Raw genomic sequence first — 16,919 nt, 5'->3', positions numbered from 1 at the left:
CCCATTACTAGTATCTTGCTTGGAGGTGACATTTCCTTGTCACCTTTTTTGTTGGTGTATAAACATCCAATAAAATTAACACCGTTTCATCCTAGTCATTCCAGCTCCAAACCGTGCTTTATGGAAAAGATGGATGATGCATGATGAAGCTGTCAATTCTGAGTCCCTTTTGCAAGGAACTCGATCCTGCCATCATCAACATCCCTTTTTTTTGCTTGAACGAACACAAACACACTCTTGTTGTATGGAACGGTCTAATCGCTGCAAATGAAGATGATTTGTTTGAAACATGGATGAAATTCTCTGCTTGTTGTGTTGGATACAAGAAAGTGTTGAAGAATATTGAGAAGCGTCAATGACCAACTGTATCTTATTGAATGCAGTTTGAAAGCTGTTTGAACCCCGTAATTTGTTATTAAACAGGCCTGTTTAGAGTCACGGTCTACACTTTTAAACCATGTGTGGTCTCGCGCTGAAGGTCTGTGAGAGTGAATTTGAGTGTTCTCCTACTGTTGTTGAACGACTCAATGTTCAAACATTGGGCAAGATTTGCAGCTCACACATATAACAAGAATTTGTAAAGTCAGACTTGCTTGTAGCCGAGTCAGTAACAATCTACAGTTAAATGACCGAAACTATGGTGTTTTTGGACTCATTGCGTGCAACTGCGGATGTGTCGGCGACTCTATATGCTTTCTGAGATATCCCATTACAACGTTCCATCTTTTGTGTTTCAGCGCTGGTCTCTCGTTTGTTTGTCGGCTGCCAAAAATCTCCAGCTCAGTTTCGTCGAAACAAGGCTAGTTTCCCCATTTCGGCAGCTTGTTGACTCGAATATGAGGGAATTGATGGCATGAATGAGTAATATCCTTTGGAATAGAGAAGTTGGTATTGGAGAGATGGTTACCAAGATGAAATACTCACCATGACGACGCTATATGGTCATCAAACACGTTGATACCAATATCCAGTGACTTGACATCACAGGCCAAGTACTCGTCTCAAGGAGGGTGATATGATGATCGCAAAAGGTCTGGAAGTATATATATACGAGCTCGATGAAGGAGCAGGTTCAATGCGCCTATGTGATACCTTTCATCACTCGAGTGCAACATTGTGTTGGTTGAGACATCACCAATTACATTCAAACATCGTGGAGGAGCTTCATCCTTGACTGCATGTACATTGATTCAAGCCGGTCGGAGGGAAAGATAGATTGTAGCAGTTTATTATAGCCTTGTTGGCCACTTCTAATACATACGGACTCGTCATGAGAAACCGATTTATAGAGCACAGTTCAATGCCTCGTAGATACGATACAGCTTGTACCTCTGCGAGCGATATACCAGCAATCTATTGTGTTATCTGTTTGACTCTTTCTGGCTCTTTGGCATTGCGTCTATTGAATGTCTGATGTACTGTGTAATGTTATATGTGTCTTGGCGTGGACCATGGCTTCAGTCGATGAAACATGGGTGCTGCAAGTTCGAATCTATTTCCGATACGCGCGCATGTAGTTGTTAGAATGACTTCTATAAGAACTGTTGTCAGCAAAAAAAAAAAAAATCAATATCACAATGAAATGCCTTGACGTTTCCTTACTTGCCCAAAAGAATCCTTTGACACTCCCTTGAGTTTATCCACATATGAAGCCTAATCTCATTGGAGATTGTTGATTATGTGCCTTGATTGTGATTACATCCACCATTGGGCCAAGTCTTCATGGAATCGTTCAGACGATTCCTTGGAAATTCACCCGTCGTCTGTGTACTCTTGACAATGGTCTGTAGGATACTCAGGAGCCAGAAGAGGCGTTCCTGCACCTGCTAGACCGTGAACTAAAAGCAGCCATCTGCGAGGTGTTTTGACAGTCTGCACGTTTGCATCTCTGCCAATCGTGTGTGAATTGTGTGGTATTCGGTGTTGATGACGAGCACTTTTACATCTAATGTGGAGATTCCAACTCAACGCGAGCGATAGGCACCAAATAAGTAAAAGTATAGTGAGTTGTAAAGTGAGTTCTTACCATACGGTTTTGTGGGACACGTACTTCAAAGTATTTTCAACCCTCAACGACTAGTTTCAGAAACTGGGGCTTCTCGCATGCCTTGGCAGTTGGAGCAGTAAGAATGGTTGGCAATAGCAGCAAGGCCCAAAGAAAGTTTGCATTTCAGCAAGGCCTTATCGACGCTCTATTCGAGCGAAATAGTAGCTCAACCGTAGTCGGAGACCTCGACATGCTGGTGGTGTTGAATTGGTGGTTTACGTGCTTCTCTCGATGTCATATCATGACTAAATACATAATCAAGCATACAATTAACGTTAAATTGAGCATACCATCGTCACCATACTCCTTCCAATGTTGGTGGTGTAAAGTGGCGCCTTGTCCCGCAATACACTCGAGTTTTATCGGAACCGACTAATACGATCAAGACTTCCAGGGCGACTTTGACCTTCTAATAGACGGCAGATCCGTGCATAGATGCGTTGCCGTTTTGATCTACTCCATCGATCCCTTGCCGCTATGATACGGACAAGACATGTGCTGTGCTTCACGAGCCAGATGTGTTTTATTTTTTTTGTCGATGGATGCGTTCTAGACAAACTTGTGGTGGCGGTATTTGCAGGATCAAAGTTGAAATCAATATATAGAGGTCCCAGGCCTATTACACGTGTATACATCTATGCTTTTTCGTCGTCTACATCAAGGTTGTTGCCACGTGCGTGTGGTATAGCTCAACAAGCAAAAGCATCATGTCCGACTAGAAGTGCCCATTCAGCCCATTCTCCTCTTGATACTCTCCCACATTTGAAATGCATTCTCCTCTTGTTGAGACGTGTGTCTAGCCGTTTTCGGATGCAGGCTTTTCTTTCGGATGTGTTTGATGGTTTGCGATGATGGACAATTTTGTGACGGTCGCGAATAAATTTCTGACTGAATGTAATAGCCAAGCAGCTTGACATTCTCTTTACGCGATAGAGTGGTGTGGGGGGCCGGGAGTGGTGTCAGTTGTCGTGTGTTTGGGATTTAAGCATCGAGAAAGTATGACTGGTTGAGGTGAAAATTGGCTCTCAAGGAGTACAAGCTTCGATCGTAATCATAAGGATGCGTGTGCGGTTAGGTTTTATGACGCTACAGTTGATGGTTGGTCTGTATCGAGAACCTTGACAACCTTGAATTTTTTGTGGGATTTTGGATGGAGACCAACATATTTTTAAGTATTTGAAACCATAGCTGCTATTGAAATAGGTCTGGTTGGAGGACGTTTAGGTCGCGTTAGCTCGCGGTACGAACGAAACCGAATGGGTCTTATTATCTTGTGTGAGCGCTGCCTGGGGGAGTATCGATTAGTATGATGTCGGGGTATTGTAAACTGTGATTCAACTATAAATGTTCAATACAAGTGGTTGTGGTTTGCATCTACACCGAGTGTGGTCGGCGATTGGTTGAAATCTGCGGACGAGAGAACAAGGACGTGTATGCTTTGGGAGATTTTCGCTTGGATGGTTGGTGGATGGTTCCAGATTTGCATTTTGGACGTTCTCGACCTTCCCGTTTTTGTTTGTCGGTATTCAGCCACTCAGTCCCTTTCCTTAATCAAACCAACCAAGCAAGTTTCTCCATTTTGGATGAACTACGGTAACTGCCATCATGAGCGAAATATAAAAACACTAGGACTATGAACGAGAAACCTGTCGGGAATGCTAAACACTCTATTGGACTGGTGCTCTTGTCCTGTCTGTCATCTACTGCTAGAGTTCCCCATCAGTCTGCCCTGTGGTTTTTTGGTTTGTCGACACTGCTTCCCTAAACGAGACATCCGCGGTCAGGTATGTCCTCCTGCTTGCTGCTACATCCACCCTCATCCACTTGCTCTCTTGAACTGTCTCCTCCATTTGCGACCCCATTGTTGTTGAAACATCTTGATTCATCACTTTGGAGAAAACGGATCTTGACGCCTCACACTCAATATTCCCACACAGGAGCTGTTAAGGACTACCTCCACTGCCGACAATGCACACGCTGCTCCCGTCATAGAATCACCGGTTCGTTCTCCTCTCAAACCCACACTTGATACAGCCTCTGACAATAAAGCTTTTTACGTAAACACTCACACTTCCCTACATTCTAGCTGCTGTCCTTTTACTTATGTCCAGCGGCCGTATGTGGAAAGAGGCATCAATATCACAATGAAAGAACAGACGTCACTGTCTCCAGTACAATCGAAAAGTACCTACCGGAAGCTGCCCTAGCAACCAAGTTATGTCGAAAGGCCTACAAACTAGCTGCTCCTCATATCAAAGCTTCCATATCAGGTGTTGCCAATAACATACCAGACGAAACACTCATGGCCATCGATGGTGCCGATCCATTTGCTCACATCGATGACAACTCAGTAATCACCATACAGACCAACCTCAACCAAGCCGAAGGACTGTATAGAGAGTCTCTAGCTGTCTTCCCGCTATTAGAACCCTCTATACTAGGACATATCCGCGTTCTCGCTGCTCTTGGTCGATGGGATCAAGCCTTGAGTGAAACTCGCTCCATACCTGATATTCAAAAGTCTAGGCTTGTGACTACAGAGATAGTTGCTTTGGCTGCCCAATCTGGCATCATACTGTCGTCTAATACCGCATGGATGCAGCCTCATAGGACAGCTAGTACTAGTAGTGAGATCAAAAAGGCACTACCCGCAAAACCAGCACCACTAGATACATCGAATATACCAATCACATCATCGCATCTATCGCATCCTATTACTATTCCACCCTCGCAGACACCTCTGGAATTACCACTGGCGGCCGCCGACTTTGAATGTCTACTATGTTACAATCTGCTCTACGATCCAGTCACTTGTCCATGTGGGCATACATGGTGTCGGCCGTGTCTGCTTGAATCTACAGATCATAATCGTAAATGTCCGCTATGCAGAGCCCCACTGGCTTCATATGGTCACTACTTGCGACGGCAACCCAATATCATCCTCAACAAGATTATAACCACCTACTATCCAGAGCCCACGGAGGCAAGGACAGTCAGTCTGAATGAAAGAGCCACTGGTCCTGATTCGTGGATACCCATGTTTATTTGTACACTCGTATACCCTGGAATGCCGTGCTTCTTGCACATATTCGAACCACGATGTACGTACTTGTTTCTTTCATGAAGCTTGGATCGATTGATATTTGATGATGTCCTGGATTTTAACTTTCCTTGTTCCCCATGACAGATCGCATTCTAGTGAAACGGGCCATGGAAACCGATAAACGATTTGGTGTAGTGCTACCGTCATCAGTAGGAGCATTTGCCGAGTATGGAACCATGGTAGAGATACGCCGCTGTGAACCTATAAATGAACCGGGTACCGACTTGACTGGTGATGATGACAATGCTCTGCCAAGGTATCTCATTGATACGATAGGAATATATAGATTCAAAGTATTGGAACGAAGTACCAATGATGTAGGATTTTCAACCGCTCGTATCGAACGGCTAGAAGACATAGATCTAGAAGATGAAGATCCAGCAACAGTCATGAGTAGCAACAGTAGTAATGTGCAAGTAGTGTCGGATTGGGCTAATAGGTGGTCTGGTGATTCTCAAGCTACAACATGGTCTTCTTCAGCAGCTGCTACCTCTACCAGTATGGACGAACACTCAGATCATCCAATGGGTGAGCATCAGATGCCCAGTAATCCAAGTGGTATTGACCACAAAGTCATCAGTCAACCAACCACGTCTTCACCAACAGTACCACCATCACAACCCGTACCGGAATATACAGCAGAACCGCTAACACCACCACCATCAGCATCCGAACCATCGCATCTATCACGACTAGTCACCAAAGCCCTCGACTTCATACATAATTTTATAGCCTCACTACCCGAACAATCTCGTTTCTCGTTTGAAAGACAACATGGTATGCCACCTGCCGATCCTGGTGACTTGTCGTTTTGGTTGGCATCGCTGCTGCCAATATCACCAACCCGGAAATATGACCTTTTGAGAATGCAAAGTGTAGTAGGAAGGATGGAAAAAGTATGTCATTTGATCGATAGAGCAATAGAGCAACAACGTAATGCGGCTGGTAATAATCCTGGAGGTGGTGCTGCTCCTCAAATACCGAACACAACAAACCCAACCACAACAACAACGGCCTCATAGGACTACTAAAAAACGACCCAACTCTTATATAAATCGGGATAAAAGAAACAGTAGTCTCTTCCACTCCCTTTTTATTCCCTTTTATGTTATATATATAAAATCGCAAACCCACACCACTCCACCCTTTGTATCTGACACACTTGGAAGATTATTAAAAACAAGATTGGCTTATTATATTAGTAGTAGTTAGTAGTTTATGTAAAGAATTTCCGTTTCTTGTCGTATTGGACGGGGGTATTACATTCGCTGTCCCCTGGCCTCATTTTTCTTATCTAGTCACAAACACAATAGACTATGCGAATGAAAAAAGAGACGACTGCTTGGTGTGTTGTTCATTGGTTGTGGTGTTTGGTTATATTGTTATTTGGAATGAGTGTTGGTTGAAGCTGTAGTAAAGGCATCTCTAAAAACGCGATATTGAAGATGGATTCATGGCATGGCATGACATGACACATAACCAACATATTCGACACTTAACATATCAGCTCATGAACGTTTGATCTTCTTCTTCTCACAGGTTTCTTCTGTCCAATTCACAAAGAGGTCGTCAACAAGCAAAAAAGAGAGCATACTGGCGAGAGTAAGAACAGCTGTTGGGCATCTTGACTACATCTCCCACTTGAGGCGTAAGAACCTGAATCCCGTTGATGTCTAACAGGTGTTGTTTGTCTAGAAGTAAACTGGAGTGGCTCAACTTGATTTTCGTGCTCCTCCTTGCCTTGAAGTTACTCAGGTCGAATAAACACTAGGTCTCTTGGATGTTGAGTCGAAATAGCGATAATGTTCTTGGTAATTGTGGTGATGTAGTCGTTGAAACAGTGTGAGGTGAGATCACAATGTTAATGACCACTGCAGATCCATCGCAATTTTTTTCGCAGTGTGAAGAATCAAAAGCACCACAATTTATATCAGTTCTAGGGGCTCCGGTTTTGTTTGCTGGGTTTGTTCCTAGTGTTCTTCTGTGAATATCAAAATTCGACGAAACGGTGTCGTCCAGGCGTGTATATGCGCGCAATGAGGCGACCTTGGAGCTGGTATCGACGGGCTAGCCAATCCAATCTGAAATGACAGATGGTCTTGTTTGATGTTCAGTGAGCATTTGAGTGTCCAAAAATGAGAGCCAAAAAACCACGAGCTAAAAAACCACGAGCTTTCTGGCTTTATCCGTCAGCGCATGCAGCTAGAGGTCGGATGTCTTGTACTTCACCACCGAGCTTGACTCTTTCATCTTCTCCACAATGAGCCTTCACAGCAGATCGACGTGGTGCCATTCCGTGACTCGATGCACGCGAAGACGGTCTTGATCCACCAGCTTCAAACTGATTAGACGATGAGGTGTCGTCTGGTTTGGATGATACGCGAGATGTTGATCTTGATGATTTCTTGGCCTGAAGCATCGTTGCATACTAGAGGTATACCGGATTGATAGAAGTATAAATTTGAAGGTGAGCAAAAAAACAAGCAGTCACGTACGGTAATACCTCTCAACCTTTCGATTCAATAGTTATGGCCTAGTTCTTGATTCCGAAATGTCTGATCTGTCCACCTTCTACACGAAGAAGGCGACAAAGAGAGCACACAGACCAGAGCGAGAGCAAACTGTGGTTGCACAGTTTGCCTAGGTCGTCCACTTGAGTCTTGAGAAACTTAATCTCATGGTTGTCTTACAGGTGCCTAATTCCTGAAGTAAACGAGAGTTGATCTACGTGATTTTCCTGCTTCTTCCTTGTCCTGAAGTTGTTCAGGGAATAAACACTAGACCCCTTGTATGATAAGTCGAACCGGCGATGATGTACTTGCTAGTTGTGGTGGTGTAGTTATTTAAGCTGTTTCAGGTGGGAACACAATGTCAATGAATGGCAATTATGAATACACTAGTTACTCTTTGTAACTTGAAGGAATCAACATGCATACCTATTAAATCAGTTCCAGAAAGCTCCGTTGTGGCGGCTGGTTTCTTCGTCGTGCTCTTCTTTGCGAGAACAAACCCACTGCAGTGCCAGACCGAAAATGACCAACTTCAGACACAGTTTGCCGAAAAGGTGTCGTTTAGATGTGAGGATGCACAAAACGAAGCGATTTTGGAGTTGGTATTGACGACGCAGCTAATCGCATCTGAAAACACAGATGATCTAGTTGGTTTGATGTCAGTGAGCATTCCGTGTCCACAATGGAGAAACAAAAAACACCGCCTGATATAGCACCACATCCATCTGAACGGCTGAATGCTTCGTTCCTCAGCACCCATCTTTACAACTTGCACCTGAGACACTCAAGATGGAAGAAGTAGTAGACCTGTGAGATCTAGCGTTTACGTTCTCGAGAATTGTTTCGTTGTCAGCAGTCTCAGCAACTAGACCACATTTTCCCGATGTTTTCGTCTTGTTCAATTCTTGGGTTCTCTTGCATTCTAAGATGTCTTTCTTTGGGGACTTTAGACACAGGTGAGGATAAAAAAATACCTTCTCAACACAGACATCATAGCATGGCACTTTAAAGATTCAGCCCGACACAAACCCCTCAAACATCCCATCCTCTTCTTTCGAAAATGTATATATTGTTTCGTCCAAATTAATGAGGTCCTATACAAGCACAAGAAAAAGAAGCACACCACAAAGATTCTAGGCAGCTCGACTAGACCTCCCACTTGAAGTCTCTGAAACACTATCTCGTTGCTGCTGTCTAACAGGTGTTGCTCTTCCAGACGTGACGGGAGTTGCTCGACTTGATATCCCAGGTCCTTGTCGTGATGAAACCCCAGGCTGAATGACACTTGGTCTCTTGGATGTTGAACCGACTAGTGATGATGCGCGTGGTAGTTGTGGTGGTGTGATCATGGAAGCTGCGTGAGGTGGAAAGAAAATGTTAGTCACAATTCTGACGACTTACTAAATTTTTTTGCAGTTCGAAAATCAAAGACACACCATCCAAATCAGTCCTAGATGCTCCTTTGGTTGTTGCCGGTTCTTTGCCAGTACTCTTTTTCGTTGGCACAGATCGTCGTGGTGCCATGCCGTAACTCGATGCACGAGAAGATGGTCTTGTCCCACCAGATTCAGATCCATTGGTCGAAGATGTATCGTCTGCATGTGATGATGCGCGAGAGGTTGATCTTGAAGCTGGGATTGATGGAGCAGCTAATGCGATCTGAGACGGCCAGCACAGAAAAATTGATTAGATTTTGAGTCTCATAGTTTGACAACCAATTTTGAGGTAGAGCACAAAAAAATTCTACAGTAGATCATTCAATGAGTCTTACCTCAGCACGCAAATGCTCCATCATCCTAGTCGCATCACCTCCACAATGAATCTCAACAGCCTTAACAATAGCATCCACAGATACACTCAGCACATCACGACCAGTTCTTATTGCTAAATCCAATTCATCATGTCGAACTTCTCCGTCTCTAGCCTTTCTCAAATCTTTGGCCATCTTGACTACTTGATTGCTTGCTCTTGTTCGTCGCGCTTGTAAATCATCCACATCTTTACGTAGACTCGTCAATCGGGTTTCCAAGTGTTGTGTGCTGGATACGAGATGTGTTTCGCGTTTGGAGAGCTCAGAGATTTTGGATTCGAGTTCGGAGAGGGATGATCGGATTCGGTCCGCTTCCATGGTGCAGAGTCTTGTTTGGGACATGATTGCGTTGTATTGCTGTTCGAGCATTTGTTTGTGTTGGACGTCTTTGGCGTCTACTTCTGACTTGTAAACACTAAAGCAAAGTTCGGCAGAGTTAGGAATTATACTCAATTTGGTAACTGTAAGAATCTTACTGGTTACGGTATGAATCGTTGCGGTCATTGAGGAGTTTCAAAGTATTCTCCAATGCCCGAACTTCACGTTCCATTTTGCGAATACTGACATCAAGGGTATCACCTTCACGTTGCAACTCTTCTCGTTCCTAAAATGTGTGGAGATGGAATGAGCGAGTGCACAGATGAGAAATAATTGAAAGAAGACAATGCAAGCTCGTCACGTACTTGAGCAGCCTTGATCACATAATATGCCTGAGTCTTGGTCTCTCCAGCCTCTCCATCCTCATTATTCCCCATCTGATTAACAACGATATCATATCTCTTCTTCAATTTTTCAATACCAGCAACCCGTTCACGTAACTCGACCATCACTTTACTCTTGGCTTCTTCCACATCTCGATGACGAGCACGCAGGATGGATGTATGTGACTGGATGTCTGATAATCGTTCTTCCAATCCGAGTTTGAGTGTCAGTTGTCGTGTTTCCAGATCAAAGACAGTTTCGGCGCGAGATGAAAGGAGGAAACGTAGGCGTCTGAGTTCTAGACGAGTTAAGTTTTCTTCAACCATGATGTCTTCCTTTTCACGGACTTTTTGGGATAGTTGCTGGGCCTAGACATGAGATTTTGTGGGAAACAAAGTTAGCGAAAACAATCGCGGGGGGAAAAATTGTATAACCTTCTCACAGCACTGTCGTTGTATAGCGTCAACTCATCAATTCCTTGAAGGACCACTTCCTTTTCTTTCTGTAGACCTTCACTCTTCTTCTTGGCATGTCTGAAAGTGCCAACAAGAGTTAGACTGAGTGCTGAAAGTACATGTTGCTGGACACGTTGCCGTTTTTGCATTAATTAAAAATTCACTCCAATTCATACCTAACATCCTCTTGAGCCTTCTTCAATTGAGCATTCAACAGAACGGAATGTTTTGTTTGTTGTTCTAAGGTCGCAGTCAACTCTGAAATACGTTTGTTCAAGGCTTCTCGTTCTTCCTCAGATCGTTCTCCCTTTGCACGACGAACACGACGTTCTAATTGCTGAATGGCGAACTCTTGTGCATAGAGCAATGATTGCTGTTTCAGGGCATCCTGGTCAAGCCTAGTGAGTGGAGCGAAGCGTTATAAAGACCAAGTACGAATGCAACTATTATTTGGCTGAAAAGGCAAGCTCTCCAAGCGACATACTTGTGAACTTTAGCCTTCAAGTTCTTAAGAGTTGCTTCGTTTCCAGCAATTGCAGCGACTAGTGCCTTTTCAGATGTCCTCATCTTGTGCAATTCTTGTGTTCTCTTGAATTCTAGTGTATTTGTGATGGTGAGCAAAGAAAAGGTTGAACCAAGAGCAACAGAAACACATACGCTGGTCACGAAGAGTCTTGATATCCTTATCCAGTTCTTTGCTACGTGATTCCTCAGCTTGGAGCATCGTTGCATACTAGAGATATACCGAATTGATAAAACTGAAAATTTGCGAGGAGAGCAAAAAAACTATAGGAAGTTCTGAATGATACCTCTGAAGCTTTCGATTCAATGGTCATAGTCTTATTCTTGATTTCTGCCATCTTGGCTACAGCAGCGTCTCTATGAGCCACTTCGCGTGATAGTCGAGCACTACCGTCCTCGATTTCACTCTTCAATTGAGTGATTTCGGATCTTCGTGCATATACATCGGCACTCGCTAGACGAAAAAATGGAAGTTGTTAGAACTCGGTAAGCAAAAGAGGAAAGACCGTTTAAGACTCGAATACCTTTGGACAAGCTTCCCTTCAGCACATTGACTTCATCACGGTATTCAATCAAAGCCCTCGAAGCTTCCTGTTGCTGTTCACGAAGTTTAACAACAGACCGTTCAGTCAAGAATATCTTCTTTTCGGTTTCACTATTAGCCTGTTCTTGAGACTCCAATAAAGCCCTTCGTTCATCAATCAATGCCCGTTTCCTAGCCACTTCTTCATTCGATTCTCGATGACGGACTTGAGCTTGCGTGATATCCTCATCTCGTACTTGCATCTCCTGTATAGCATCCTGCCATTTCTGAATCAAATTTTGTCGTTCAGAATGGAGTTTACGGAAGGAGTCTGTAGCTCGATCCAGTTCGAGCTGGGCTACTCGAGTTTCAGTTACTTCGGCACTGAGTTGAGCTTTTTTCCGCGAGACTTCAGCCACAGCTCGTTCTATTTGGAGAGATAGATCGCGGATGCGAGCTTCGTCCTCTTTAGAGTATTTCAAGATTGCTTGGTTGTCTTCTTCCTTTTCGGCTTGAGCTCGAACCCATTCGTCTAGTTCTTCACGTTCGATACGGAGTTCTCGTCTTAGAGTGTCGACTCGCTCGTTTCCTCGATGTATGGACGTTTGAATGGCCGTTATCTAAGCGAAAACCCTGTCAGAAGGTGTTAATCTAACACGACATGCAACAATAGTGGGTTTACGTTTTCCGAGACTTGTGAGATATCCTTTTCGATTCTCTTTTGCTCTACAGACAATCGTCCCAATTCACGTTGAGCCAGACTTTTGAAGTGCTCTTCAGATTGAATTTCACGATTCTTGGCCTCGTATAGTCCCTATAGAGCGATTTGCATATCAGAGTTTGTGCGTATATACGGAGTCATCCCATGCATGAATGAGGATAGGAAGGTGTATCGTAGTGAATGCGTGTGATTACTTGAATGTATTGGAGCTCCTGTTGGACATTTCTCATGTGTCCGGCCATAGCGTCTGCTCGAGATGCATGATCTTCATATTGAGCCTGTAATTTTGCGAGACGCGCCTCATTAGCCTTGACCTAGTAGTTTGATGAGAGATCAGACGCGGCAGAGACATGTCGTTGTGGGTACATTAGTGAGTCTGATGGTGTTGATCTTCTACCTGTTCAGCAACCGCTCTATTTCGTGCATTAGCAAAAGGAGGGAGCGAGTAGGCACTAAACTCGTCATTCTCCATATCGTTAAGAGAGCTCTTACGGCGCAACATTGCTGGATGCACTATCCCTCTGCCTTGCCTTCGCCTATATGTTGGATTCTTGACGACGTGACTAAGTTTGATGCTGCTGAGCAAAAGAGAGCGAGTTCGACACGATTCATCTTCATCAAATTATGTAGTTATACGAGGATCTCGCGTCATTTCATTCGTTTATCGTTTATTATCTCACATAGTCACATATGCTCAATATTAGTCCTCATCCAGATACAGCAAGCGAGAGATAGATAGGGAGAGGTTAGGACAGGAGGCCCATGATGACTGTATCAGCAACTACAAATGCCAATGCATACAGGTCTCCAACCAGTAAGTTCATCATTCTATAGTAGTATCATATATCGTCAACGAGAGAGCAGCATCAGACTGTGCTTGGAAGACAGAGAGCAGTAGTAGAAGTACCAAGTGTTATTGTTTAATGTTATAAATGGATTACATTGCACGGAGAAGAGGACTCAATTCTCAAAACAGAATGTCGCCCTCTGTCTTGTCAAATCTGGTAACATCAACGTCACGTCCAGAACAAGAGGCTCTAGAATACTATCAAGCAAACTTTCCTGAATTGGATAGATTCATTCTGGTCGTATTGTCCCCTGATCAACAATATACTACTCCTCTTGCAAGCTTCTCTCATGAGGCTCTATATCGGTAAGTGCGAATTGGTGATTATCATAACCTCGTTGATCTTGTTACTCTTCGTCATTACTTGTCCAACTCCTCCTCATCCCATTCTCGCTCTCACCTAGTATCGCATACACGATCTGTTGGCAAGGAATGAGACGCCAACTATATGACAATGTCATAGGCTCCATCACACAAATACTCACTGCACAGTACGAAACTCTCTCTTCAATCGAGGTCCCTGCTTCTTGGTTTAAACAGTTTGCAAAGCTGCTCATCAACCACGATCGTGCCACGTCTACCATGTCTAGCATATTCGCATACTTGGTACGTCAAGCATAATGCTTTTTGTTGTTTGAGCAAGTGTTTCTCGGAATGAGTCACTCGTTGGCGAATGCTAACATACATATACTCCAACGTCAACATGTATAGAATCGAACATATGTAAAGAGTGAATTGCAACTGGATCTGACTACTGAACTACGACAACTGCTGTATGCTCGATTCGTCCAAGGTCAAAGTGAGAAAATCTTCCGTGCTCTCCGAATGGTCGTGGCAGGAACAATCTCAATCCAGGGAGGTGTCATCCAAATTCCAGGAAGGGATATGGCAGATCTCATTCAGTGCCTTCACCGCATCAGTACAGGCAAGCTATCTCAAGCTCATTCATCCTATTGTGATAAACGTGTTTTGTTTTCTGGAGAATCCTCGATCTTATCCCTTCCCTCGTTTCCTTAGACTTCTTTTGGTATAATCCTCCACTCTTCCAACAATGCATACCAAACTTCCAACCTCCCACAAACGCCGCTGAACTCATAGCCAGGTTTGATCAGACTCAGGCTCGATTGGACGTGGAATCTCAAATGAATGGAATGCCACCTACTTCTGACATGAGCAGCAGAAAACATGGGCAGGATCCCGATGAAACTCCTACTTCAATGGCAAAGCGAGTCAATCAAATTGATTATAACGACGGAATGGATCATGATTAAGAGGAACCAGAATGGATTGGGTATACTCTTTTGTAATAAAGAATGCATTTGGACACATTAAAATATTAAACACCTGTATGATCTTTTACGTTTATGTGTTTACAACAATTGCTATACTTCTCTATGCATATGGACAAAGCCCATCAAAGTTTGAATATGCTATCATTTATTCACATATGTTACAGATTTATTTTTGGCACGGTGTTGTATCTCCTACATCGTTCAGATTGGAGAATGTACCATGTTCAGCACACGAGATGTCAGAGCGACTATTGCTAACGCCGATACGACATAATGAGTCCTTGCTGCCACTAACTAGAGAAACCCATGCATCAATATCTAGATTATTTTGACATCTAAAGTCGCAACGAGGCCACGTATTAGGGCTTCATTCACGCCCACGGTAGCTCTTGCAAATCCAGTGTGTGCATGTTTGGGTGGTGTAAGGCAAAGTCCATCCATTTGTATGGAAGAGTCGGACCGGTTTGGACCTGTGACATGGGAACAGCACGTAGTTTCAAAGCTGCGAGAGAGGGGATGCGGGATCCAACAAGGCGAGAAGGTCCGCTCGAATGACAAGGCGTTTTAGAGTTTCACAGCATACGAGAAGCCGGTTCGTGCCAATATCACGATTATCTTCCACTTTTGTTGGGACGGACGTTACTGTAAGGATCCTGGTGTGGATCCACGGGTTTTGCCAATAACCATGTTTAAGCGAGTTTACAGTTTCAAAGGTGCGGTTGATGAATGATTTGACAAACCCATCTCGACTTGTGTTGATATGACGACATAGTTTGCAGACGGTTGCCAGGTTCCAGTCTTTTGATACTGGAGGCGTCGAGTATAGGGTCTTGTCCTCGCCGACGTGCTCTAGAACACCATCGAGGACTACCAGTGGGAGATGCCGAGATTGAGCAGCCATATTCAATGACAGACTCGATTCTACTTTTATTGCTTGAAGATCTGACGGGACTTGGGTTCAATCTAATCATTTGGTCGTTAATAATGTTTTGAGTGTTTAATGTCGATGCAAACTCGACGTTGCTGAGAAGAGGAGGCGGAATAACGCAGATTATAATTTAATATAATGTAAGAAAATAGAGTATCGTAATGCAAGCTCAACTGTATCGACAAAAACCGTACTTTGGACGTGCTGCGCCAAAACCGTACTCACCTTTCATCAAACTGTTGGCAAGTTCCAAAAGACTCGAAGCGACTACTACGATGTCAACCAACAATCGACGAATAATCACGCTGCGGCCTACGAGCTAGTGATGTGAGCGATGTTTAGGACGAAGTGGTCAAGAAACACAACCATGGTCGCAAAAACTTGCAAAGCTCGCAATCAAAGACGAATTGAGACTAGTTGTGGTGCGTTTGTCTATTACACCTAGGTCTATTTACCTGCCTAATCGTCATCCATATCATACAACCTCCTAATCCTCCCTTCATATGGCACACGGCACGTCCAACCTTTACCAATACACAATTTACGGTTTGTAGCTACAGCCACACGTTCACGCAACTGTACGCCTTGTTCCTTCTCTTCTGTTGGTAGTCCCTCAGTAATCCCTCCAACAAACCAGATCTTCCCGGACCCTTCAAGCTCTATAGCTGGAGATGTTGACGGCCTCAGTGACACTGCAGTCAACAAGGAATTCCCAGAGATGGCGACAGCACTACACAAGCCCAAGAATTTCAGTCTCGGTAGTCCAGCGACAAGTCTTCCCATATGTTCATCAGTCAGATTCCAGTGATGGGCTGCGATAATGGAGAGATGCTCCAGATTCGGCAAGATTACCGTCAGTTTGTCATAGTCCATTTGTTCTTCGTTCGGCTTTACGGTGAGTGCGATGGATGTGACAACAGGCATCGGGACTGTTCTCGATAGTAGTCCACCAGCCAGAGCATCTGCAGCGAATATATCGAGACCTTTTAGAGCTGGAAAGCTACTTGCGGAGAATATTGGTCGTGTAATCTGGGGCTCCTTACAATCGTATAGAAACGACTTTAATGTCATGGATACCTTTAACAAAAGCCGTTCTAAATCTGTTTGATGAAATTGTTAGTCTGCTTATGCTTATGCAGGGACGAAAGACCTAGCCCGTTCGTTACCTTGTGCTACAATCCCATCAACCTGGACCAGACTTAATTCCTCCAGCCGACAACGCTGTAGCGATTCGAGAAATCCAGTCGGCAATACACACTTTGCAACCGCCACGCTGGTTAGATTGGAGAACGTACCATGTGCAACACACAAGATATCAGAGATATTGCGGAGGCTTATAAGCCGTAATGACTCCTTGCTGCCGGTGACAAGGGCGACCCATCCATCACTATCTATATTACTTTGACATCTAAAGAGGTCAAGATGCCATTTGTGTAGAGCTTCATTCATGCCCGCGGGT

General features: G+C 44.1%; 3 protein-coding genes across 3 annotated transcripts; 2 read left to right on the top strand and 1 right to left on the bottom strand.

Annotated features, from left to right (window-relative positions):
- Positions 1 to 3,680: 3,680 nt before the first annotated feature.
- On the top strand, positions 3,681 to 6,172 carry SmJEL517_g05810 (uncharacterized protein; the record flags this gene model as incomplete). Its single annotated transcript, XM_031171736.1, has 4 exons — positions 3,681 to 3,725; positions 3,985 to 4,047; positions 4,134 to 5,148; positions 5,235 to 6,172. 4 exons carry the CDS (start codon positions 3,681 to 3,683, stop codon positions 6,170 to 6,172), a joined length of 2,061 nt encoding a protein of 686 aa, XP_031022290.1.
- A 1,160-nt stretch (positions 6,173 to 7,332) lies between these two features.
- SmJEL517_g05809 (uncharacterized protein) lies at positions 7,333 to 12,895 on the bottom strand (the record flags this gene model as incomplete). Its single annotated transcript, XM_031171735.1, has 15 exons — positions 7,333 to 7,578; positions 8,860 to 9,014; positions 9,097 to 9,319; positions 9,432 to 9,885; positions 9,947 to 10,074; positions 10,154 to 10,540; positions 10,615 to 10,705; positions 10,804 to 11,025; positions 11,112 to 11,223; positions 11,285 to 11,360; positions 11,437 to 11,603; positions 11,674 to 12,292; positions 12,355 to 12,486; positions 12,588 to 12,707; positions 12,791 to 12,895. The coding sequence occupies 15 exons, from the start codon at positions 12,893 to 12,895 to the stop codon at positions 7,333 to 7,335; spliced, it is 3,237 nt and encodes a 1,078-aa protein (XP_031022280.1).
- A 475-nt stretch (positions 12,896 to 13,370) lies between these two features.
- On the top strand, positions 13,371 to 14,511 carry SmJEL517_g05808 (uncharacterized protein; the record flags this gene model as incomplete). The annotated part of the gene is made up of 4 exons (XM_031171734.1): positions 13,371 to 13,546; positions 13,645 to 13,846; positions 13,952 to 14,195; positions 14,258 to 14,511. The coding sequence occupies 4 exons, from the start codon at positions 13,371 to 13,373 to the stop codon at positions 14,509 to 14,511; spliced, it is 876 nt and encodes a 291-aa protein (XP_031022279.1).
- Positions 14,512 to 16,919: the final 2,408 nt, after the last annotated feature.

This window comes from Synchytrium microbalum (genome assembly GCF_006535985.1).
Source record: "Synchytrium microbalum strain JEL517 chromosome Unknown SmJEL517_scf0060, whole genome shotgun sequence".
NCBI classification, from domain to species: Eukaryota; Fungi; Chytridiomycota; class Chytridiomycetes; order Synchytriales; family Synchytriaceae; genus Synchytrium; species Synchytrium microbalum.
The sequence above is the reverse complement of the archived record's forward strand: the minus strand, read 5'-3'. Positions and strand labels throughout refer to the sequence as shown.